Raw genomic sequence first — 23,709 nt, forward strand, 5'->3', positions numbered from 1 at the left:
TTTGAGTGTTTGGCTCGCGATCAGCACAATCTGGGGCGATCTCCATCCGATTGTTGAATCAGACACAAAAGTTTCTGTCCTGATGGGGGGTGGGCAACCACTCCATGTTTATTTGTGTCTGGGTTTTGGGTGCACAAATCACAGCAGTCGAGATTGATCCGAGATGACGAGCGGCTCAACGCCCATCCAGACAAGCGACATTAGCGAGTTGCTGCTTGCCACGGCAGCCTACCATCGCGGCGAGCAGGCGGCGCTGACAGCGGACGGCCATCATGATGGAGGAGCTGGAGAAGCAGGGGCTGGAGGAGCCGACCCGAGTGTCACCTCGAGCGGGGAAGCGGTTGACTCGTCCGACGGACTGGCTGGCAATCTGAACGGTCACCACCAAGCCCACCACCGGCCAAACCAGCACTCGCTTTACAACCACAACCACCACCAGCATGCGACTGCAGCGGAAGGAGCAGAGGCAGCAGAAGCAGCGCCATTGGCCGAGTACCACGCCTCGCACTATCGGAATAGCGCCAGAGCGAGTGCCAGTGCAAGTGCCAGCGCAAGTGCCAGCGATCTGAGCAGCGATGTTGAAGATGCAAGTCCTCATTCGACCAACAGCATCGACGACGACGACGACGACGACGACGAAGAGGACGAGGACGGCGGCATGCATTTCAGAGCTCATCCCAGAAAGGTATATCCCAGCAGCCCCCCCCCCCATCTCTCGTGGCACTCCACCCAAAATTCAAACTAACTACCCCCCCCCCCGATGAGATGGACGAGCCGTCGGGGTTTCAACAAGTCGTTGAACGGTGTTTGTCAGTCCCAGATCATGAGCAATGCATTGAAAAGATTCAATTGGCGACCTTTTTTTTTTCTTTTTTTTTTTTCTTGGTTGCGTTGTTGAGATACACTCACTTACTCACATACTTCAAACTGCTGAGCTTCGATCTGGCTGGGCAGTTTGAAAAACGAAAAAAAAAAAAAAAACACTTACAAAAACAAGTGGGAAGGCTTCTTCGTTTCGTAGTTTGATGACCAATCCCCCCCGTCCCCTTCTCAAACATTCCACTTCCGGGTGACACCGAGCACCATGACTCACTTTTGGATTTGAAACGGTTGCCTGGCCTTGTTGTTTGTGAATGAATGGTCGTATTGCATCATAGGCGGCACCACTCCAACGTCAGAACCAGAGGCGCATCCTCATCACCAAGGCACAACAGTCGTGGTCCCTTCGCCTGGCATGCACGACACCGATTTGGCCAACCTGCCCATGCTGCCAACGCTGGCCAGCGTGCTGTGCGGCACAGCTACCGTGTCAGTGTCAGACACTCTTGCTCACCTGAGCTGTGCAACGCGATCCACTGCGCTGGCCGCCAGCGAATTGCTCAAACATGCTGCCGAAACATCTCCAGCCAGCGTTGCAGAGGCTGGACAGAGCGTGATGGAGTGCATGCAGCTGCCAGGAATGCAGCCCCGCACGCTTCTCAATCTGGCAAAGGTGAGAGCAGTTGCAGATTCGTTCCTTTGCGCTCGGCTGATTTGTCTTGTTGTTCGCGTGTGCCAACTGACTGGTGCTGTGTCTGGGTCAGGTGTTGAAAATTGTGGCGTTGCAAATGCACGGCTTTGGCCCAGAGTACATTGCCACATTGATTGAAATCACTCGTGGCATGATTACCGACGACATATCGTTCACCAATACGGCCGAGGCCAAACAGGCCGGCGTCATGCTGGACGTCCTGCGCCAGTGCATCGGCGCTGTGACGGTACAAGACGTGGGCGCGTTGCTTGATTTGCTTTTTTTGGCGTTGGGCAAGCCCGAGATAGGTATGTTTTTTTGTTTTTTTGTTTTTTTCGATGTTTGTTTGTTTGTTTCTGTTTGCCTTCCCCCCCCCCTTTTCCTTTTTGTTTTCTCATTTCTCTTTGTTATACCCGTCGCTCACATCTCTCTTTCATCAACGGCCCTTGCACCCCTCAGCGCAACCGGAGGCAACCATCTGCATGCGCGAGCTCATCGAACGTCGCACCGACATTCTTGGCGATCATGTGCTTCGGCTCTTGCGCCAGGTGAACTCGCTGCCGCCTGCGCTGCTGACATCTCTGCCCGCCTTGCAAGCGGCCAACAGCGATGTGTTTGCCACCAACTTTCACAAAGTCATTTGTACGTCCTTGAATGTTTGAATGTGCTTGGTGCTGTTGTTGTTTGTTTTGCGCTTCTTTTGCTGCTGGTTGTGCGGTCAGACCCAAAACCTCACTCACCTTCCCTTGGATTCAGCCCTGTTTAAAGCCCAAACACCAGCCACCGACATTCCCGTACTGCATTGCATTGCCATCATTGCCCATTCGTCGCCCATTTTGATCATGCCGCACCTGGACATTCTTGTGTCTCGTCTGGTGGAGCGCAAAGGACCAAACGTCGCCAAAGCCTTGTCCCTAGGCCTGATTACCCTGCAACATGTCGCCACCGAGCATGCGACGGCAATGGTGCACTTCTTGGATGCACTACTGGGGCTGACGGCGCACGAGGCAATCGACGCTGCAGCGGCGCTCAGTCCTTCAACCTCCGTGGCGAATGCCATCGACTCGGAGTCGAGCCATTCTGGTCTGGTCCTCAATGTGCAAGCGGCAGCGCGACAGCCTTATGCTGACGGCAGCATGCCTCGCTCTGCCGGTTCGCCCCAGCACACGATGCACTCGCCCAACTTCCCTACCGCTGGTCATCACCAGGCGCCCCACTCTCCGTTTCAACCTTCGCCTCTCCATCCGCCGCTCCACAACAGCGCAGGGCACTCGCCGTCTCATCATCACCACCAAAGCCCTCATCATCACCAACAGCACCACCAGCACCACCACGGGCATCACCATCATCACCAACAGCCCCACCACAACAACAACAACAACCATCACCATACTCACCACCTCCACCAGCACCACCACCACCACCACCACCACTTTTTCGCTCCTGTTGCTCTCTGCGGCTCGCCTCTCGCAGCCATGGTTGAGGCCCACGCCACTCCTCGCACTTTGCTTGTCACGATTGCGCGCTTGATTGCGCAGCATGATGTCAACGTGCTGGTACGGATTGTCCAGTGGATGATGGCACAACTGCAGCAGTTTAGCACCGTGGAAACTGAGGCAGCGGACTTTGTTCTGCTCGCTATTCTGTTTGAAATTCGCATTCTCGCACGTGACCATCCCGAGCCTGTTGGGGCTCATCGTGCAGAGCTGCTTGCGCTCAGCGCCCACAAGAATGTCGCCGTTGTAGACGCAGTTCAGCACTGCATCGACGCTCTGGACGGTCTCGCTTCACGGTATGCTAGCACGACTACAGCGTGTTTGTCTTTGTGACGCGTACATTTTGTCCTCCCCAGGTCTTTTCTTTGATCTCAATGTTTGCAACCACTTATTTTTTTTTATTTTTTTTTATTTTTTTTTTTTTGCTTTTTTGGGGGCTGTATTAGAGATTTCGCGGCCACCATTGCAGACAAGAACGCCAAGATTGCGGTTGCAGCAAAAACTTCAGAAGACTTGGAAAAGTATGTTCGAGAGCACGAGCAAGAGTTTCGTGATTTTCTCGCCGATACCGTGCATCGGCTGCCGTTGCCCACCAAGTTTTGGGGCGAATCTGGCGTGCGAAAGAGCCTCAAGCTGAGCTTTTCTTGCACGCACCATCGCAACGGCTGCCTGTTTCCTCCCTGTGAGTTGCGGTCGTTGAGCGCGGATTTTTCTCGTTGTTGTTTGTTGACCTCACCCGTTGTTGTTGCTCACCGGACGTGCATTTGATTTTGCCTGTCAGCTCGCCCTTGGAGCACCGATACCCAGGAATGGATTCGCTGGCTGAAACTCGCCTTCTGTCTCGTGATGGTTGGCAACAGTGTCTTTGAGATCAACAAGCAAGGAGGGTTTAAGGCGCTGGAAGAGGCATACAAGACGTACAACTCGCATCCCTACCGAACATTTGTGCAGTTTTTCGGCCAGCCATTCCTCACTGCCAAAGAGCAAGATTCTCTTGCCGAGCAGCTGAGCAATGCTGGTTTCCTGAACATGTTCCAGTTTCACGAGGCGAGGTGAGTCGAATTGAGGGGGGGGGGAGGAGGAGGAGGAGAGGGCCGAGTTGTTTTGGAATGTCAACGAATTCTTGGGGTGGGGGTCACTTACAAAAATCAAATCGATGATCTTATTCCCCTGAATGGTCTCTTACAATTCCAATTGTTGGCTTGCATAGCATGGGGTGGTCGTGCCACTTTTGCATGACAGTCCCCGATGACGCGCCGCCAAAGGCGGAAGTGGTCCCGCTTTCACGCGTTTCCCACATGTTCGGGCCTTCGATGCTGGATGCGCTGCCCAAGCTAGCGCCTGATGGAACGCCTATTCCAGTCATGGCAGTGGATGGAGCACCGTCGTTGAAAAGCATTGTGGACGACAGCACTGCATTTGTCCGGATGCGAACTCGCACGACGCCGCCGAATTGGCAATCCGATCGGCTTGTGCACCAATGCAACATTTGCAAACGCCGGTTCAACGTGACCCTCCGCCGGCACCATTGCCGTTACTGTGGCAAGATTTTCTGGTACGCCTTTGTTTGTTTTTACTTGTATTGGATGATTTTTTTTTTCGCCGCAATGTCGGTTTTTTTTCCAAACCGTTATGATTTCGCTCACTGGGGTTTCATCTGCCGACTCCTGCCTCCATCTCTTGCAGTGCCATGTGCTCCAATCACACAGTTAGCATCCCCGAGTTTGGACCCGAGCATCTCGAGCCGCGACGCGTTTGCGCCAACTGCTTTGCAATCCTCACCTTGGAGCCCTTTGCGGGTCTTGTCCAATCCAATCGTCTCAACCCAGTCCCCGATGTTCCTCCGGACTCCGAGCCGTCCTCTCAGGCGGGCGCGTACGTGACACTCAATGGGCACCTGCTGATTGATGGCAAGCGAATGTTTACCGTTCTAGCTGGTCCCGATCTCGTTTGTTTCCTGTCCGATGTGGTAGGTTTTGTTCTGGGTTTTGACATTTTCGTTGCTGCGTGTGTTGATGGAAGCTGTTCTGATTTTTTTTTTTTTTTTTTTTTTTGCTTGTGTAGCCGACAACGCGACCAGCTCGCATCATCGCCCTCTCGGATGTGTTCCGTGTCGATAACAGCCCGACGTCCATCCGTCTTCGGCTTGCTGACGGCGCCAACCTCACCATTGACTCGCTGCCAGACTCGGGCTCGGCACTCGACTGGTCGAATGGCATCATTGCGAATCTGAAGGTGCAAAGCGATCGTGGCGATCTTCACCACACCTCGTCCACCACGCCACTCGGCGTTCTTCTCGAGTCTGTAGCTGCCATGCTCGAGCGGCAGGCCAACTTTTCTCGAAGTGTGCAGTTGCTGTAAAAACCCCAAAAAGCCTCGTTCGAGAGCGAACACCAAATAAAAAAATTGGATTGAAAATCGTTCTTTCCCCTCGCTCCTCACTCACCACTCTTGTGTGTTTAGTTGTGTCCCATGTCGCGATTGAATGATGCAAGCCGATCCTCCATCTTACAGTGTTCTGTATAACTGGTTCCACTTTCCAAAATAAAACCAAAACCACTTTTTTTTTTTTTTTGAAACCACAATTTCAAATCAGTCACCATGGGCAAGTGCGCAGCGTGCGGCAAGGAAGGTCAGTGTGACTCCGCCTCCTCCCCCCCCCGCAAGGATGTGTTGCCTTGTGTCTTGCACTTTTGGATTCTGATGTGCCGAGCGAGTGATTTTTGCCACTCGAGCCTGTGTCATCAACTCGAAAACCAAAAAAAAAAAAAAAAAAAAAAAAAAATCTTTTTGACTGATTTCTATTTGTTTGTCGTTGCTGTTGTTGTGTCTGCTGGCTTGGCCCTCCCGTTCGCAGTTTACTTCGGTATGTGTCAATCACCCCCCTTTTGCCTTGTGTTTGTGGATGTGTCATTGCGTGGACGGAGGCTGATCTGCAATCGCTGCTGTTGTTTGTTGTTGCTTTGGATCTAACGGTTGTTGTTTTTATTTTTTTTATTTTATTTTTTGACAATTTCGCTGCGTTTCCATTGCCTGGCTTCGCTCTCCCACCGCCCCACCCTCTCTCTCTCTCTCTTGGGTGGACTTGCCCTTTCGGCTTTGCTTTGCTCTGCTTTGGTGCGGGCGCAGCGGAGAAGAAGACCAGCCTCGGCAAGGAATGGCACGGCCCTTGCCTCAAGTGCGTCGAATGCAAGAAGACGCTCACTTGCGGCGCCCACAGCGAGGCAAGTACAGCGGCTGGAGATCATTGCGCGGCGTTGATATGCATGGCAGACTCACTCGACGTGAGCTTGTGCGGGTGGGTGAGTGGGGGGGGGAGCGAGAAACTCCAGCATCAAAAAAAAGAATTCTTTTGTTGTCGAGTTCCATTGCATTGCATTGCATTGAAAACGCGCAATGGTGCAAATCGCACAACATGTCGGCCAGCTATGTATTCAATGGCCGGTGACCTCGATCTGTTTTGTGCAACAAAGCCAAAAACGATGCACCTTTGTCTCTTTTTTTTTTTTTTTTTTTTGAACAGCCTTTACGGTTTGTGCCTTGTTGCTCGATGACCCCTGCTCTGACTTGCGCCGTCATCAAACTCATTGTCAACCATCGCAGCATGACGGCAAGCCCTACTGCACAACCCCCTGCCACATGAAGCTGTTTGGCCCTGGCGGTTACCGCGGTGCCGGCACGTCCATTGACTCGCACAAGTACAAGTAACGAAACAAACCCTGGACGAGGCCTTTGTTTTCAAGCAAGCATTCTGGAGCAAGGGTTGGTGTGCATTGTTTGGTGTATGTCGCGACCAGACCAGATTGTGTGTTTTTGTTTCCCGCCTCCTCGTGTCTCGTTGGAATCTTGTTGTAACCATTTGCATGAATGCACAGCCCTTTTTGGTTTTATCTTGGGAATCTATGACTGGATCGATGACCTCCTTTTCATGCATTGTCTCCTTTCGACATTGTCGCTCAGCAAAACGAGCAACTTACAGCAACCCCACCGCTGCTTTTTTTCCATGTGCTTTCGCTAAAGGGGGGGTTGTTTGCACTTTTTCCAGCTCATGCAACACCAAAACAGCGACTGAGCCCAAGCAGCGGGCATGGGGTTGAAGAGGAAAGGCTGGGAGGAGGGCCACAATGAAGTGTGCCAGCTGCCACTTTCGCATCGGAAATTTGGTCGCGTCCAATCGGTTTGCTCCGCTCCGTCTTTCGCTCTCTCACGCCATCAAACCGCTCACGAATTGTCCCCCCCCCCCATAGAGTCGAGTGCGAGACAGGAGAGACGTGCGGCGTGGAGGAAAGGACATTGGTAGGATTATTGCGTTCTTGTCCTCTAATTCCTCTTTTTTTTGGTCGCCCCTTCTTCCCCCTTCTTCCCCCGTCTTCCTCTTCGCACCACAGGGAGAAGAAGCAAGGCGAATGTAAAACGGTTTGTGTGAATCAGCGAGCAATTACAGCACCTTGCGGTTTTCCGGTTTTTTGAATGATTTTTCCGAGGCCACATGTGCATGAATTTTCAACCAAGCGACATATGCCCCTTGCTCGTCATTTCGGCAACGCGCACACGAGACCGCATTTCTGCACAGACACCTGCCACGGCTTGGTCCTTCCTCCTCTCTCGTTCGTCTCTCCTGCTTCTTCTTCCTCTGCTTGCATTGGAAAACAGCGTTCGCAGTGTTGTTGCTTGACCCAACTTGCAGAGCGGAAGGGAAAGCGACCAAGTTTCGTCTTGCCTTTCTTTTCGTTTGATGCTGATCTCGAAGCATGAGAGTTTGTTCAAGTTTGTTCAAGCCTGCGTTTTTGGCGCTTTAAAAAGGGCGAGGAATCGAGTGTCAGTCTGCTCTTCAGTCTTCATTTTGTTGGACATTGTCGACTTCTGGTGAGCGTTTTTTTTTTTTTTTTTTTTTTTTTTGTTTTTCGACATACGCACCTTTCATCCATTTATCTGCATGCAGCGTTTTTGAAGGGATGAGAGGGTTGGAAAGAGGCGGAAACAAGCAGACAATGAACGAAGCACAATCGAGAAGGTTTGCATCTATTGCTCAGCAGGGCAAACTTGGCAAGCAGTGACATCTGCGTACTTTCTTCCTTCCTCTCGCACCACTTCCTTCCTCTTTCACCACTTCTATCACCAAGCATCATTGGTACTCCTTCTCTCTTTCGAACATGTGCTCGGATCACTCCGGAAAACGCTTCGAGTTTTTGTTTTTTGAAACGTCGCGACTCTAAAAACGCATCTGACTTGTTTATTTTTTGTTTTGACAGAATACACAAAAAAGCCGAAACAGCACAATCTCAGCAATCTCCATCATGGCCGCTATTGCAAACGCATCCCGTCGCCTCTTCTCGTCGCTCGCCGCAAACTCGCGCGCCCTTTCATCCGTCTCTGCGGCTGCTCCGGCTGCTGCCGCTGCCATTCAGACCCCCGCGTCCTATGCGAACAAAATCCTGGGCATGAACGAGGTCAACCAATACAACCGCGACGGCTTCCTCGTGGTGCCAAACCTCTTTACCCCCATTGAAAAGAAGAAGATCTTTGAGTGGACCGACCAGATCTCGGCGCTGCCCGAGACCAAGGGCAAGTGGATGCAGTACTTTGAGAACAAGAACGGCCAGCGTCTGCTCTGCCGCACCGAAAACTTTTTGGACTACTTCCCCGAGCTCGACCAGCTCATTCGTGGCAAGATCACCGACGCCGTGTCCGACCTGCTGCAAGAGCCCGCCCTCTTGTACAAGGAGAAGATCAACTTCAAGCTCCCCCACTCGTCCGGCTTTGAGCCGCACCAGGACGCTCCTGCCTACACGACCTTCAAGCAGCGCCTGCACCTGACTGCCATGATTGCTGCCGACAAGGCTGTGATTGAGAACGGCTGCCTCGAGGTTGTTCGCGGCGAACACACCAAGGGCATGCTTCCTCACCCCGGCGGTATCATGGAGGAGTGGCTCGTCAAGAAGTGGGAGCAGGAAAAGAAGTGGGAGCCCGTTCAAGTTGAGGCTGGCACCATTCTCTTCTTTGGCTCGTTCTTGCCCCATCGCTCGGGACCCAACGTGTCCGATCGCTCGCGCCGCGCCTACTACCTGACATACAACGCTCTCTCTGACGGCGACTTCCGCTCCGCCTACTATGCCGACAAGCGCATCCAATTCCCACCACAAATCGAGCGCGTTGCCGGTGTTGACTATTCTGCCGGCGCCAGCGTTTACAACGTGGCCAACCCCATCGACACCAAGGCATAAAGCCAATTGCTGCCGCTGCTGCTGCTGCTGGGGGTGGTGCTCGGTCGGCGCTCGTAACTATTGATATTGTCGTGCAAAAAGAACCGTTGTTGGCTTTGGTGTTGTTTTGTGTTACTTTTGTTGCTTTGGTTTTGCTCATTGTTTAAATTTATCGATTTTTATACTGCATAAGCATCACCATTCAAAGGCAAAAGTTGTCGGGCACGAACAAATTGTCAACCAGAAGACCTCAGCGCAAGCAAGGCCGCGTCCCGTCGGTACAGGCGCCAGAAGTACAGTGGCAACACCATCTCCAACAGCATGACGACGGCAAACACAATGTGCGTTTGCCAGAATTGCCGCTCGAGTGTTGAGATGCACATGGTGGCGAGCGGAATGGCGAGGAGTCCGAACGCCGCCGAAATCAGCGAAGCCAAGCCCGCCAGCTTGCCAAAGTTGACAAATCCAAAGAGGTCTGGAATAAACCCAAAGAAGCTGCTGAACGTGATGAAGCGCATGAACGACCATAGCAAGAAGAGCGGGATCTGGGCGGGGAGGGGATTCACAACGGCGTTCAGCACGTTGAAGAGCAGGGCACAGACGAGGGTGACAAGCACAGAAACGGGGTAGCCGCCGTGTCCGTCCAAAATGTACCCGGAAATCGGAATAAAGATGAAATTGATGGCACCGAGAATGTTGTAAATGCCGTTGTAGACGTGGTCCGTGTCGCCCTTGTCCTCGAGCTGTGTACGCGACGTGCCGAGGTAAAATTGCATCTGAAGCACGGTCACCGATAGAAAGACCGTAATGGCAATATACGGCAATGTAAACGCTTGCTGCTTAAAGGTCAGCGAGCGATAGTACTGGAAGCGCAACGGAGGCGGAAGCTTTGGTGTTGGTTCCGCTGAGACGAGGGGCGTGGCCACATTCTGTTTCACCAAATCCGCTGTGGGTGATGAAAATGATGATGATAAGGCGAGACCAGCATTCTCACCAAAAGCACCGCTTGGCTGAGATTGATGATGATGGTCGGTCATCGGCGGCGGCTCAAGCGCCAGCAATCCTCGGGCAGCCGAGTCCCCACCGCCTTCCGAATCCCGCTGTTCCAACGCAATAGCAGACAACCGGGGACTAGCAGGCGGCGAGGAGGATTCGGGACTACTGCTCAAACTCTCTTCGCCGTCCGAGTCTTGACGATGGAGACGAAGCGGGATCTTGTCGCTTGTGTCGCCGACCTCGGAGGCGGTCGCATCTGTCCTGGCTGCTGGCGACGAATCCATCAGCACAAACTCCCATCGAGCCACGGAGAAGCGCACCCGGTCGCCCAGCTTGTACGCCCGACGCGGTTGTATTCGGTAGGTGACGCCGAAAAAGCAGACCAGCAATCCCGCAAAGCTGAGGAACAAGGTTTTGTGAGAAACCCCGGACGCATCATAGGCAAGCTGGAAAAAGTAGAAGACAAGGCCGGATGTCGAGAAGATGGCAGATTGAGTACTCATGATGGTGTTTTTGCGTGCCGGGAAGAGGTTGGACAGGTGAAAGTTGCTGAAGTGGCAGCCAGGGCCGCCAAATCCAATCAGCAAGTGCGCCGGAATAAAAGCATTGACTGTCGGTGATGATGACGCAGTGTTCTCCGACACTGCAAACAGCACGCAGCCGAGTATCACGCAGCTCGCACCGAGCAGAGCGGTCACACGAGGTCCGTAGCGATCCAGCAGGATGCCCATCAGCAGTCGCGACGCAAACTGCGAAAAGAATCCCGCCTGGAAGATGAACACAAACTGTGTTTCCTGCTCTGAGCATTCAACGTGAAATGCCGACGAGTGGTTGGTCGGATTGGCGCCTGACGACGGCTCGCTTGAATTGGTGCAGAGTTGTCCGAATTGACCTTCGCCCTGGCTCCATACAACACGATCAGGAATTTCACAGACAAACCAATCAGAAACATGCCCGACAAATGGAATAGCTGTTAGCGGACAGCCACAGAGACACAGACGCGTGACCCAGCAGCGCAACAACAGATGGACTCGAGTCTCCTGCCCGCCCCCACTTCCTCCGCCGCTCACCTTGAAGATGACGCTGAGACTCGGCCATCCAAACACTAGCCCTGAGACAAGGAAGGTCTGCGTCAGCGCGACACCCAGCAGCGCGTGCCTGGCCTCGACGCGACGGAGCAGTCGCAGCATAACTCCCCGACTTGTCAAAACCCAATCCACCGTTTCGGGGGAAACAGGAAAATGTTGGACTGGCATGCAGAGTGTCCAAAGAACAATGCTAAAAGAACAAATATACAGTTTTATAATTCTAACAGACACCAACAGAGCACAGGCAGAAAAAAAAAAGCATTCAAAAGAAGAAAACGCAACAAACCTAACATGTTTGATGCATCTTCATGCAACATCAACATCGCAAGCTCAGCTCATCATCGAGTGAGACGCACCTTGGTAAAGGCAGAGCGCTTGGAGCTGTGCTTTTGATCGAAATCGGTAATGTCGAAATCGACAACATCGCCTTCTTCGGCGTCAGAGCCGTCATCGTCGTCGTCGTCGTCGTCATCATCATTGGCATCGTCACGTTGCTGGATGAGCTCGCTCGAGGATTGCATGTCCATCTCGAGATCATGCAGCGGTTGGTGGCCACTGTGACGGCGAGCCTCGTGTCGTCGACGCACATAGATGACGAGCGCAATCAGCGCTGCAAAGAGGGCTGCACCGATCGCTGCAACGACCGAGTAGAAGGCAAGGTCCTTGGTGGCCTCGGAAACCTCGTGGTTGGCATCCTCAACATCAGAGGTGACTGCGATGGTGGACGAGGGTGCAACAGCTGGCGTGACTGACGAAGGTGCTGGTGCAGAATGTGAGGACGAGACTGACGAGACGGGCGTCGCGGATGATGGCTTGGAAGTCACAGCAGAAGCACTGCTAAACGGAGGAGGGGAAATTGAAGAAATGGCCGGACAATCCGTAACAGCGGATGGCACGGACTGTTTCGATGCAACGGACAGAGCGGACTGGACGGATGCCGCGGACTCGATAGATGCAATAGACTCGAGTGAGGCAACGGACTCGGCGGATGCAACAGAGGCAGCAGATTCGACAGAGGCCACAGATTCGACAGATTCGACAGAGGCCACAGACGCCGCAGAGGCAACTGATTCGACAGAAGCCACAGATTCGACAGAGGCCACCGACGCCACCGACGCCACAGAAGCCACAGACGCCGCAGATGCAACTGATTCGACAGACGCAACAGATGCAACAGAGGCCACAGATGCAACTGATTCGACAGAAGCCACAGACGCAACAGAGGCCGCAATGTCGTCCGAAACGGTCGAAGTGGCCACAGGTGCGACAGGACTGACGGTCGCAAGCCAGGGATCGATGGCAGTTCCATAAATGGTCGCCGCGTACTCAACCAACATACCAGTGTTGCCCGGAGAAGAATCAATCACTCGCAACGTCCATTGGCCAGTGGGATTCTCGCCCCAGTGGTGAACGGAGAGGAACGTCCAGTCAACGAAGCCCGCGCTGGTGGAGTCTGCAATCCGCCGACTCAGAAGCTCGGATACAGTCCCGGAGGGAGAGGTCAGCAAAATCTGAAGATCACTGCGACGCTGATGTGTAATGGTCAGCTTGACTGTGACGTGCTCGGCTGCGGCAATCCCACAGCCATCAACCCAGAACGGTTGGACCAGCCCAGCTGCACTCGCATCCGGAATGCTGGCCCTGACGGTCTGTGTTGGCTGAGCACACTCAATCGCCGGCCCTGCATTGACCCAGCGTTGCGCCAGACCGACAATAGCGCTGGCGTCCATTTTGCCAAAGCCAAAGTAATTGTGCACCTGGAGGCCTGCGCCATTCCTCGCCCAGAGATTCACATCTCCGGGTGCGACAAATGGCACTGCCGATCGCACGATAACATGTTGCACATCGCGCCAGCCTAGGTTGGGGCTGTAGAAACGGATGGTGGGATCAAACGAGGATGGGTTAGTGAGAACCAACCAACAAGCAAACAAACAACCAAACAACCAAACAACCAACCAACCAAACAACCAAACAGACAACCAAACAGACAAAAAATGCAAGCGAAAGAAGCAACCAAACTCCAGCTGACAACCCGCACCCCTCTCCCCGGTTCCTGTGTCGGACATACTTTGCGGACAAGACAAGCGCGAGAATACCAGAAGCCAGAGGGGCAGCTGCAGAAGTACCAGAATGTTTGTTCTCGGCGCAGAGGTTGTGAGTGCCGGTGGTGGTGATTTTGATGTCGGGGCTGCTGCCACTCGAGTAAGTGACGGCAAAGAGGGCAGCGCAAGGCTCGGCGTAGTAAGGGATAGTGTTGAGGGCCGAAACGGCGCCAATTGCGATGGTAAATCGCGAGTTGGAGTAGCCATCGCAGTTGCAATTGTCTCTTGCATATCCGTTGCCAGCAGCCCAAACGAAAATAGAGCCGAGACCCAGACGGCCAAGCTGCACACCCTCTTGCAGAGCTCGCAATGCAAGCTGTTTCGGGCCTGCCACAGTCGCGCCATCGTCATTGGGTCCCCAACTGTTCGAGTAGATCTGGATGTGGTGGCGATTGTGGCTCAACGCTCCGGCTTCCATGGCGTCTGTCACGGGGTCGTCGTCATTGAGAATTTTGAGACCGCCAACTTTGGCATTGAACGCGACACCCACGCCGCAAACACCATCGCCTGCTCCCGCGCCAATCTGGCCCACGCAGCGCGTTCCGTGCTCGTTGTAGCCATTGTATAAGGGCGTTGGATCGTCATCTTGTTCAGCAAAGTCGTAGCTGGCATCGGGATCGTAGGATTTCTGCAAATCGGGGTGCGTGTGGTCGTGACCATCGTCAACAATCGCCACCACAGCACCCTCGCCAAAGTTATTTGCATTCCACACAGGGGCAACGTTGATGTCATTTCCAGAATGGTCCTTATTGAAGATGTGCCACTGCTTGGGGAACAGCGGGTCGTTGAAGCCGTCCCAAACCGAGCGGCGCGAGCGTTGGTGCAGCGTTTCCTGGCGAGCGCGTTCAATCCCAAGGTTGGGCGTGGTGGCGGAAACCGAAAGGTCTTCCTCCAAAACATCACTGGCATCCTTGTGCACGTTGAGGACGAGCTTGCGGGTCAAGTCGTCGCGGCGCTCGTGCTCTTCATTGCGGCGGTGCACGGCGGAGGGATGGTCGGCAGGCGTGAACGTGAACAAGCCACGCAGCGAGCCCACCGGACCCAAGTTGACGTAGCCGAGCTCCTGGGCAATGCTGGACGCCACGTCCATGAGCTGCTTGTCCGTCAGTGCAGGATTGGCAATCAGCTCAGGCGCGAGTTCGATCGTCCACTTGGAGGCATAGGTAGCGCCGCTGTTGTCGCTGTCATTGTCATTGCTATCGGAGGAGGAACGGCGGTTGAGATGGTACTGTCGCGCGTCTTCGCGGCTCATGAACGAGGATGACACTTCAGCCACGATGGAGGTGGTGCCCGCAGCAGCAATGATGACCAGCACCAGCGCAAGTCGGACGGCCATGAAGGTGGCACCGTGGCTGCCAGTTCCACCAGCGCAGCGATGATGACCCATGCCAGCACAAAAAAAAAGAAAAGGATCTGCGACGACAACAAACACAAGTGAGTGAGTGAGATGGTTTGTGCGTGTATGTCTATGCGCCCTGGCTCTGACATGGGAGGGGAGAGGGGCAGGAGGGCGAGGTGAGGAGGGAACAGTGACGCAAAAAGTGGTGCAGAAGCTGCCGTGGTGGCGAGTTCGAGGAGTCCAGCAGAGACAGGAGAACCCTCAGTGAGAAGTGTGTGTGTGTGTGTGCAGATGTGAGTGTGGGTGGGGTTTGGCTCAGAAGCACAAACGCAGTCAAGAGAGGTTCGCTTCAAAAAAAAAAAAAAAAAAAGTTGTTTAGCTTTTGAGCAGCAATCGCAAGAGCATTGCAAAACACATACATCAGAAAGATGGAAGAAAGGCCAGCAAAATGAAGAGAAAAGAGATGAAAGAAAATATGAAAAAAAAAAAAAAAAAAAAAGCTCACCTTCAAAAAAAAAAAAAAAAAAAAAAAAAAAAAAAAGTTGACTGAAAAGAAAAACTCAAAAAGTTTCAATCTTTTTTTTTTTTTTTTTGTTTTTTTTTGTTTTTTTTGTTTTTTGAACCGTCCTCTCCTTCTCCTTCTCTTTCTCTCTCCTTCTCTCTTTCGCTCTCCCAGCGTCTCTCTGTTCGCTCAGACACACACTTTCTCTCTCTCGCTTTATTGTTTGAAATCCCTCCTCTGCTTTCTCTTTCCCTTCCTTCCTTTGGTTTTTTATTATTCAAAACACACAAAAAAAAAAGAAACAGAAAAAAACAGATGACCCAAGACGCAGCTCCAGCAGCGACCGAGCGCTCGTCGGGTAGTGCTGCCTCGTCCGGCAATCATGGCGGAGCAGTCCCTCCCCACATGGGGACTGGCACAAGCAGCGGCGGCGGCGGCGGCGGGATGGGCCTGGCTGCGCTGCCCCAGTCGGCGCCGTCCTCGCAGGATGAAGATGACAGCTTTGTCACCAATTCCCTCTTCCTGCTCGCATCGGCCTCCGTCAACGCGTCCGCAGCGCCGTCCCCATTGGCATCGCCAACCAAGCTCAGTCTGCTGGCGACGGGAGCCGCGTCAGGCGCCGCCGCCGCCACCACCGCCGCCGGCAACTCGTCCGCTTCTTCGTCTTCCTCTTCGTCGTCCGCTGCTGTCAACCCCGCCATCGTCACGCCGCTGACTTCAGGTGGCACCGCTTCATCTGTCAATGGTAACGGCGGATTGGTTGCAGGCGGATCTGCCGTGGGAGTCACCAGCAGTCCCCTCGAGACGTCCCGGTTTGTGTTTCCGACACCCGCGAGTCACTCTGGCACAAACCCCCAGCTGCTCCGCCAGCAACCGGCTGCCCAACAGCAGCAGCAGCAGCAGCAGCAGCAGCAACAGTCCATTCAACAGGCAGCGCAATCCCAGCAGCAACAGGCGCCACAGCTCGCGCCGTTCTCGGGAACAAACAGCCTCGTCTCGCTCTCGACCCTCCCGACGCCGTCGCTCATGTCGCCAATTTCTGCGCTGCAGTCGCCGTTCTTGCTGTCGCGCGCAGCATCCATCAACCAGGTTTCGACATCGCCGCCTCCCTTGGCCATGGGCCACCAGCCGTCGCTTTTCAACAGCCTGCAGCCGGCAACGCCCGGATTGCAGTTTGGCGCCACGGGGCACGGAGGCAATACTGCCACCAGCACGCCCCCGCTCAGCTCGGCCTTCCTCGCCGCGCTGAACAAGGCGCAGCCGACCTCGTCGAATTTCTCAGCAGCAGGCACATCCTCGCCTGGCTTTGGCAGCGGTGGGTTGAACATGCCGCTTCCGCAGTTCAACACCCTGCCAGCAATCCAATCCGCCGCGGCTCTTGCACTGATTGCCCGGCAGCAGTCGCAGCAGCAGCAGCTGCAGCACCAGCAGCAACAACATTTACAAAAGATGCAACTACTCCAGATGCAGCAACACAAACAACAGCAACTTCAACAACAGCATCAGCAGCAGCAGCAACAACAACAATCACAACAATCACAACAGTCGCTAGCAGCATTCAACGCCCCGTTCATGCCCTTCCCGGCGCAACTCACCTCGCAAATGACGCAAAGCCTCATGGCTGTGGACGACGACCACTCAGTCGCCGGTGCCAAGTCTCCACGATCCAGCCGAGGACGCGGACGAAAAGCAGCAGCAACAGCAGCAGCAGCAGCAGCCGAGCCTGCTGATGAAACGACCGCCATGGCCACCGACAGCGACGACGCGGCACTGGATGCAAGCGACTCGAGCGACATGGCAGGCTACTCTGCCCCTCCCGGTGCAGTGTCGGTCGGTGGCTCGGCCAACGTAAACCGGCGCCCGGTTGCAATCACTCCCGTGATCATGTCTGCCCTGAAAAAGCTCAACATTTCGCTGGACGAACTCATGAACATTGCCACGCGCGACCTCAACACCATGGCCAACAAGGTACACTTGTCCGCGCAAGAGATTTCCGATCTCAAAATGCAACGTCGGCGTGTCAAGAATCGCGAAGCGGCACAAGTTTGTCGCAAGAAGAAAAAGTCCTTTGTCGTTGATTTGGAGGTAAGGAGGTTGTTTTGTCCTGGATCCAGCTTTGTTTTTTTTTTTTTTTTTTTTTTTTTCGGTCGTCTTTGAACTCACTTTTGTTGTTTAAATGATTGTCAATGTGTCGCTTGGGTGTGTTATTTTGTTTGTTGCTTGTTTTTTTTTTGCTTGCTCAGGGCAACATGTCGGTACTGCAGCGGGAGCAGGACAACTTGCGAGAAAACTTGCGGACGGCGGAAGCAACCTTTCAACAAGCGAAAACTGCGACCGCAACCAAACTGAAACAGCGTGCCCAGCTGTTCAACGAGCTCGTTCAAATTCGCTCCAAGCTCGGACTGAACCCCAATGAGCTTCGTGTGCAATGGAGTCATCGCCTTGCGAACGAAGGGGAGGTCGTTCGATTGTTAAATTCTTGAATTTTCCTGCGTTTTGGTTCGTCTTCCCCCCCCCCCGTCGATATCGCTTTGGGGGCTGTATTCTTTGACTTTGCCCAATCAATTGTAATCAATCATTTACAAATTTTTCCGTGACGCCATGTTTTGCACACACTTTCCTTTTTTTTTTTTTTTTGTTTTTTTTTTTTTTTTTTTTTTTTGCTTGAGAGTCTTGGCCCTTGTTTTGCGCTGCTGTACGCCGAGATCTATCAACGAATGATCATTTATTGACCACCCAAGACATTAAGCGATCGTCACCAAGCGATCATCCAGATCGCTTTCACTGCGGCGTAATAGCGAGGTCGATGAGGGCTGCCGGAAATTCCGCTGAACAATCAGCATGCGCTGCAAGTCTCTTGGTTTGTTCGGTTCCGGCTCGAACGAGTGCGAGACAGAGCTGTCAGCACGTGAGCGACCTGATTGCTGCAAATTCTGATCATACTCTTCCACCCATTCCGACAGCTCGGCCGCGCAGAGCACCAAGTAAATGTCTGTGCGCGCAAGGGAACGTCGGCCAACGAAGTGAACCAAGCCTTCATCCACTGCTGGCACATCCGATTGCAGGGAGGTCGAGGCAGTGTCACGCTGTCGCTGACTCTGGTATTCTTCGTACTGCGCTCCTTCGTAAGGAACCAACGTTCGAAGCTCGTCTGGGAGGAGAGCGACGCGGACAGCTGCCTGACCCATGGTCACCCGCGAGAGCAGTTGGCCGCCAGCATGTATTACAGAGCGCTCGTCTGCAAGTCCATCTGTGGCGGTAGCTGCTCTCGTCGGATCGGAAGTGCTTCTTCGCCGAGTGGTCACGGTGGCAGCAGTCATGGTAGCGTCATCGTCCAGTTCATGCGGAGCGGCTTGAAGCAGTTGGATTCGCACCAAGAATGTGTCAAACACAAAGGCCATGACGACACTGCGTAAATATGAAACGAGTCCCACCAAAACAAAGTGAGTACACAAAGACAGCTCACGCACTCGGCCCTGGTTTGCCAGAACCAGAACCAGAACAAAAAAAAAACCCCATGAACAGTACTCACTTGAGCAAAACGACAATCATTACAATGTAAAAGATCAAGAAATAAAACCGGCTCCAGTACGACGTGACGGTGACGACCGCTTCCATGATTATGTTGTTGTTGTTGGCCACCAGCAGCTCAAACAGCAACACGTACGCGCGCAGGAGATTGTCAAAGTTGCTGACATAGTACAGTCCTTCCGCCGACCCGTCGTATTCCGGTCCGCAGCAGCCCTGGACAATCAAGCCTGCATAGAGCTCCATGCCAATGACCGCAAACGAATAAAAAACGCACATGAGGGTGATGAAAAAGTAAAAGAGCTTTGGCAACAAGGAGATGAGCGTCGAGATGATCAGCCGAATGCTTTTGCGAAGCGTCAGAAAGCGCACAATGCGCATTGGTAGCAGCACGATCGACAGCGCGTCGATGTTTGCTGTGGGTGTGTTTGAGGGCAAACAACAGAAACAAACAAACAACGGAAACAAAAAAGGAAACAGTTCAGTCCAAGACAGAGAGTGAGAACGTTATTTTGGTTTTGTTTGGGACGAGATGTTCCGATAACATCCATCCCAACAATAGCAAAACTGCTTCTTACCCATGTGCCCCAAAAGACTGGCCATAATCACCAAGAGGTCAATGCGATTGAAATAATTGACGCAGTAGCCGCCAATGCCGAGCGTTATCAAGCGCATCGACGTCTCGACAACGTACAGCAAGGCCAGCGAAAGGTTGACCCATTTGAAGGGGGAATACTGGTCTGGGTGCAGAACTTGCTCAGAAAAGAGCGAGGCCTCAAGGATGGCCAGCAAAACATTGACCATGACCACGACGGCGACAATCCGATCAAACCACACAGATAACGTCGCTTGTTTGACGAGATAGAGCGGCGTGGCGAGCCAGGACGGGATGCTCGACGACGAAAACATTTCAACGTTGTCCGCCACGCTGCCCATCCCTCTTTGCAATGGAACGAACGTTGCAAAAGATGCCAGTTGGTCGCCGGAAGTCCGACCTTGTTGACTTGGTGCTGGGGCATCGGTATCCAATCCGGCGCTCTTCACCTCGCGGAGCGACGCTGCAAGTCTGCCTGGTAATTCGTTGCTTCTGGCAGTGCCGGAGGCCGCCGCTAGACTGCTGCTTCCTGCTGATGGGTTTGGACGAGATAGCGTCGCAGTTGCCACCGAAGCCTTGCCAAACCGCACAAACCGGTCCTTGAGCGCAATCGCGGGCGAATCCAGCGATCCGAATGAGGTCAAATCCTGCGATTGGCTGAGCTCTCCTGCCAGGTTGATGGAATTCGTGCGTGACGTCCCAGTGGTGGCGTCAAGTTGCAGGGCGGAAGGTGTTGCTCGGACGATCGGTGATGCCGCGTCTTCTGCTGAAGCCGGGTGGGTGCTGACATCGGGACTCTCCGAAGGAATTGACGCGCCGCCAGTTGGGATTGTGTTTCTTCTTTCGGTTGGTGGAAGAGGTTGCAAGTGTATCGTCTCTTCGTGCGAGGCAGCGGAGCGCTGACGAGGAAGCCTCGCAGGATAGAGTTGGAGCACTGGGGTTTGCTTGGTGAATGAGAGCGACAGGGCGTCAAAGAGCCCGTAAAACTCTAACGAGGACAAGCCCTCCACGTTGTTTGGCGATCGTTTCAGCGCCTTGTACAGCACCAGAATCTGCTGATCGTTGCGGTTGGTAGCGAACAGACGAAGCAGCGTTTTGAACTCGGCAAAGCTCATGCAAGCACGCCCATCCGTGATTTCTTGAAATGCTCGGCGCAAGCTGGATCGCTTGTGAAGAAACAATCTGTGGAGTGAGGGTGGTGGGGCGTTTGTTTCCAGGAGGAGCAAAAATCATCAGCAACCAACAACAACAACAAAAAAAAAATCCGCCACACAAACCACTATCCGAGGGCTTACTTGCGGAACTTTAGCTTTTCCTGCTCTGCAAAGCTCTCGTACACAATGGCATGGAGCAAATTCAAGAGAATATAAAGGCAAACGAGCAGAAAGACAATAAAGTAGACGGACGACCACGGGTTTTTGCGATAGCTCGGCAGCATGACATCGGGGAAGCTGAGGGGGTGCGGGAAGAGCAACAACGGATGAAAAATCAAAGCATTAGCATGCTCATCCACGCGCTCACACAATAAAACCGCCACACAGCGAACGAACGTACTTGGAGGTGGTAATCAACACACTGAGGCTGACAAGCGTCGTACCGAACGTCGCAAACCCATCAGCGCCGGGATCGCTCGAAAAGAGATAAAAGCCAGCGAGTCCAAACAGGAGCACAAGGACCAGCAGGATGACAAGCATGTCAACGATGGGCGGCAAGCTCAGAGCGATTTGGCGAAAGACGCGTCGCACCCGGCTGCTGTACTGGTTGTCAATCAAGAAGAATGGCCGCAACGACCGACCAAAGCGAGCATACGGCGACGGAACGAGCAAGATGGCGATCGTGTCCGCCACCATGACGACAACAATCAACAGCTTGGACGCCGTGCGCGTGTGCTGGAAGAAGGCCTTGCGCTTAAACCACTGATACTTGAGCGCCAGCTCTACTGCGAAAAACGCCAAGCAAAACAGCTCAATCATGGGAGACACCCAGTCGGGGACACCGTCGAGCGTGGCTGGCTGTTCGATCAGTGCCAAACTGAGCAGAATTCCCGAGACGAGCAATCCCGCCAGATTCATCGGAGTCGATTGGAGTATCCTTGCCATTTGAAAAAGTGAACACAGACAAGAGGCGAGGGCCGGTGAGCTCGGAAATTGAGTGTGAAGAAACGATGCGTGATGTTGTTGTTTTACCGGTACGCTCGAAGGGCAGATGGATCGCGCGGGTGGTTGTGCATCTTGTGGTTGTTGGTGCCTTCCTGCAAGAAGAGTGCAGCTTCTTTGAATCGCTGTTCCGTCTGTTACAAAGCACATGGTCGTTTCAGCGCCATTGAAAATTCTGGGTGACAGACAGAAGCAGAACGCCAGAGCGAAGGGCGGGGGGAAATTTTGATACCTGATCAGCCTCGGATGCGGCGCTTGCTCGGTCGTCCTCGAAGGACACTAGAGTGTGAATGTCGAGTTGCATGTTGGGATGTCGTTGATTGAGATTGGACGGGTCAGAAGCGCACAGAGTGGAACAAAACAACAAAAAGTCAACGGTGAGCGGTGATGACCAGGCGTCGTCCTGTCAAAATGTGCCACCCGAGACTTTCACCAGCCCATTCTCTCTCCCCCAGTGACATCACGAATAGAGAGATGATAGGCGATGATGGCAAGAGCGACGATGGTGGCGCGAGTGGCGTACCGAGCTCGGCAGTGGCAAGTGGCTCAGACGGACCGCCGACAGCGGCAGCCACCGATGACGATGATAGCGACGAGCCGCTCAGCAATTGACGCAGGCGGCTTGGAAAGGCCTGGAAGCCCTCGACTGCCATCGCAGATCAGTGCAAACACGACGAAGTGCTCCAAAAAAAAAAAAAAAAAAAAAAAAAAAGAACAATGAACAAGGCTTTTGTAAAAAGGAGAATTGACATATGAGGGAGAACAATACGACAGTACCACAAAACACACACACACACACACACACACGCACACAACAGAACAGGACAAGACAGAACAGAGGACAGCGCATGCTGACTCGAGGCAGCATCAACGAGAAACGAGAATGAAAACTTGTTAGTTTGCAAACCAATCGTCGTCCGCAGTGCGCGTCAAGAATTCATCCATCCGTCGTCGGACATCCTCGTCAATCTCGAGCTCGTACTCTTTCAGGTAGACCTGGAAACGCTTGACGGCGAATCGGTCGTTGTATTTGACGAGCGTGTTGGCAATATTGTGCAAAAGGTCCTTGGGCAGGTCGCTGGGCTTGCCATCGTCGAACGCGCGTTTCAACTTGGCAATGGACTGCGTCAACTTCTTGCGGTCGGCGACCTCCTGTCGGAAGAGGGCGTCTGATGCAGCAGCGGCAGCCTGGATCTCCTTGTCGCGCGCGGCGTACTCGGGGTTGTCCAAGACGTGTGTGGCGTATCCTCGAGCTACAAGGCAAGCATCAAAAGTGGGAAGGGATGAATGGTGAGTGTGTTGAGTGAGAGGCCAGCAAAAGTGTTGCTTGAGAGAGATAGACAGAGAGAGACAGAGCGAGGGATGAAAGCCCACATGAGAGTTGAGTGTTGGGTTGGGTGCTCCTCCTCTTTCTCTCTTTCTCCTTACAACCCATCGCTTCGCGTGCATCATGCGTGCACAATCGAAAGGCCATATATTGGTGGCTGTTTGATCTGCTCCTCAGACGTCAGACCGAGACAGGATGGAGTGGAGAGAGCAAGGAGCATTGGGAAAAAAAAAAGCAGTTCTCGTTCAATCCGCTTCGAAAGGAAGGACGGCAGCGCCCCCAGCGTAGCAAAAGTGAGCAGTGAGTGTCGACGAGCGGGCGTTGACAGTGGCTGCTGAACCGACCGGATCGCCAATGAAGCAAGGAAGAAGAAGAAAGAGGAGGGAAAAAAAAAAAACGAAGAAAAAAAAAAAAGAGCGGTCGGATCTGCTGTTGCTGCTGGTCTGGTCCTGACGACGACCAAGCACCCACGGAGCCAAGCGACAATATGCATGAACCGCACTGATATAGGAGGGGAAGCCACGAACGATGCGACAAAGCGAAGAGCAACAGAAAACACAACCGAAAAAAAAAAAGGAAATCGCCAGCTTTTTTTTTTCCTTCTTTTTTTCTGGCGTTTGCTTTGTGCTTGTGCTGAGGACGAGCGTTGATCAGGTGCCTGGACGAAGCAGACTAGGCGTACCTGCGATAGCAGCGGGGGCAGCAGCAGCGGCGGCGGCGGTGACAGGAGCGCGCAGCTGCAATGCCTGGCGCAGGAAAGGAACGGCACTCCGCAGCATTGTTACAAACAAAAAAAAAAAAAAAAAAAAAAAAAAGATGAATGAAAAACTCAATGGAAAGTCCAGTCTGACACTCTCCAGTCTCAGA

The 23,709-nt window shown here is 53.3% G+C and overlaps 8 protein-coding genes across 9 annotated transcripts; 4 read left to right on the forward strand and 4 right to left on the reverse strand.

Annotated features, from left to right (window-relative positions):
• Positions 1-110: 110 nt before the first annotated feature.
• On the forward strand, positions 111-5,441 carry CAOG_04144 (hypothetical protein). The gene is made up of 10 exons (XM_004347919.2): positions 111-685; positions 1,158-1,492; positions 1,584-1,818; positions 1,970-2,152; positions 2,267-3,302; positions 3,453-3,688; positions 3,788-4,058; positions 4,217-4,561; positions 4,693-4,975; positions 5,071-5,441. The coding sequence occupies exons 2-10, from the start codon at positions 1,235-1,237 to the stop codon at positions 5,365-5,367; spliced, it is 3,144 nt and encodes a 1,047-aa protein (XP_004347969.2). The 5' UTR covers positions 111-685; positions 1,158-1,234; the 3' UTR covers positions 5,368-5,441.
• Positions 5,442-5,566: 125 nt separating this feature from the next.
• CAOG_04145 (hypothetical protein) lies at positions 5,567-6,975 on the forward strand. The gene is made up of 4 exons (XM_004347920.2): positions 5,567-5,638; positions 5,864-5,872; positions 6,136-6,230; positions 6,610-6,975. The coding sequence occupies exons 1-4, from the start codon at positions 5,608-5,610 to the stop codon at positions 6,712-6,714; spliced, it is 240 nt and encodes a 79-aa protein (XP_004347970.2). The 5' UTR covers positions 5,567-5,607; the 3' UTR covers positions 6,715-6,975.
• Positions 6,976-7,853: 878 nt separating this feature from the next.
• On the forward strand, positions 7,854-9,398 carry CAOG_04146 (epoxidase subunit A). The gene is made up of 2 exons (XM_004347921.2): positions 7,854-7,872; positions 8,259-9,398. The coding sequence occupies exon 2, from the start codon at positions 8,304-8,306 to the stop codon at positions 9,228-9,230; it is 927 nt and encodes a 308-aa protein (XP_004347971.1). The 5' UTR covers positions 7,854-7,872; positions 8,259-8,303; the 3' UTR covers positions 9,231-9,398.
• Positions 9,363-11,443, reverse strand: CAOG_04147 (hypothetical protein). Its single transcript, XM_004347922.2, has 2 exons — positions 11,276-11,443; positions 9,363-11,104 (listed from the first exon to the last, which is right to left on the reverse strand). Exons 1-2 carry the CDS (start codon positions 11,393-11,395, stop codon positions 9,446-9,448), a joined length of 1,779 nt encoding a protein of 592 aa, XP_004347972.2. The 5' UTR covers positions 11,396-11,443; the 3' UTR covers positions 9,363-9,445.
• Positions 11,444-11,492: 49 nt separating this feature from the next.
• CAOG_04148 lies at positions 11,493-15,197 on the reverse strand. Of its 2 annotated transcripts, XM_004347923.2 has the most exons (3): positions 15,154-15,197; positions 13,362-14,808; positions 11,493-13,159 (listed from the first exon to the last, which is right to left on the reverse strand). In XM_004347923.2, the coding sequence occupies exons 2-3, from the start codon at positions 14,780-14,782 to the stop codon at positions 11,632-11,634; spliced, it is 2,949 nt and encodes a 982-aa protein (XP_004347973.2). In that variant the 5' UTR covers positions 14,783-14,808; positions 15,154-15,197; the 3' UTR covers positions 11,493-11,631. The 2 variants fall into 2 exon arrangements, with proteins under 2 accessions (XP_004347973.2, XP_011270370.1); XM_011272068.1 differs by lacking the exon at positions 15,154-15,197 and having other exon boundaries at positions 13,362-14,844.
• Positions 15,198-15,356: 159 nt separating this feature from the next.
• CAOG_04149 (hypothetical protein) lies at positions 15,357-17,833 on the forward strand. Its single transcript, XM_004347924.2, has 2 exons — positions 15,357-17,321; positions 17,480-17,833. The coding sequence occupies exons 1-2, from the start codon at positions 15,552-15,554 to the stop codon at positions 17,717-17,719; spliced, it is 2,010 nt and encodes a 669-aa protein (XP_004347974.1). The 5' UTR covers positions 15,357-15,551; the 3' UTR covers positions 17,720-17,833.
• Positions 17,834-17,958: 125 nt separating this feature from the next.
• Positions 17,959-22,201, reverse strand: CAOG_04150 (hypothetical protein). The gene is made up of 8 exons (XM_004347925.2): positions 22,039-22,201; positions 21,748-21,794; positions 21,546-21,649; positions 20,914-21,450; positions 20,655-20,810; positions 19,343-20,541; positions 18,769-19,180; positions 17,959-18,644 (listed from the first exon to the last, which is right to left on the reverse strand). The coding sequence occupies exons 1-8, from the start codon at positions 22,166-22,168 to the stop codon at positions 17,981-17,983; spliced, it is 3,249 nt and encodes a 1,082-aa protein (XP_004347975.1). The 5' UTR covers positions 22,169-22,201; the 3' UTR covers positions 17,959-17,980.
• A 33-nt stretch (positions 22,202-22,234) lies between these two features.
• CAOG_04151 (hypothetical protein) lies at positions 22,235-23,657 on the reverse strand. Its single transcript, XM_004347926.2, has 2 exons — positions 23,525-23,657; positions 22,235-22,768 (listed from the first exon to the last, which is right to left on the reverse strand). The coding sequence occupies exons 1-2, from the start codon at positions 23,619-23,621 to the stop codon at positions 22,410-22,412; spliced, it is 456 nt and encodes a 151-aa protein (XP_004347976.1). The 5' UTR covers positions 23,622-23,657; the 3' UTR covers positions 22,235-22,409.
• Positions 23,658-23,709: the final 52 nt, after the last annotated feature.

The sequence above is a fragment of the Capsaspora owczarzaki genome (assembly GCF_000151315.2).
Source record: "Capsaspora owczarzaki ATCC 30864 unplaced genomic scaffold supercont2.6, whole genome shotgun sequence".
NCBI classification, from domain to species: domain Eukaryota; class Filasterea; order Ministeriida; family Capsasporidae; genus Capsaspora; species Capsaspora owczarzaki.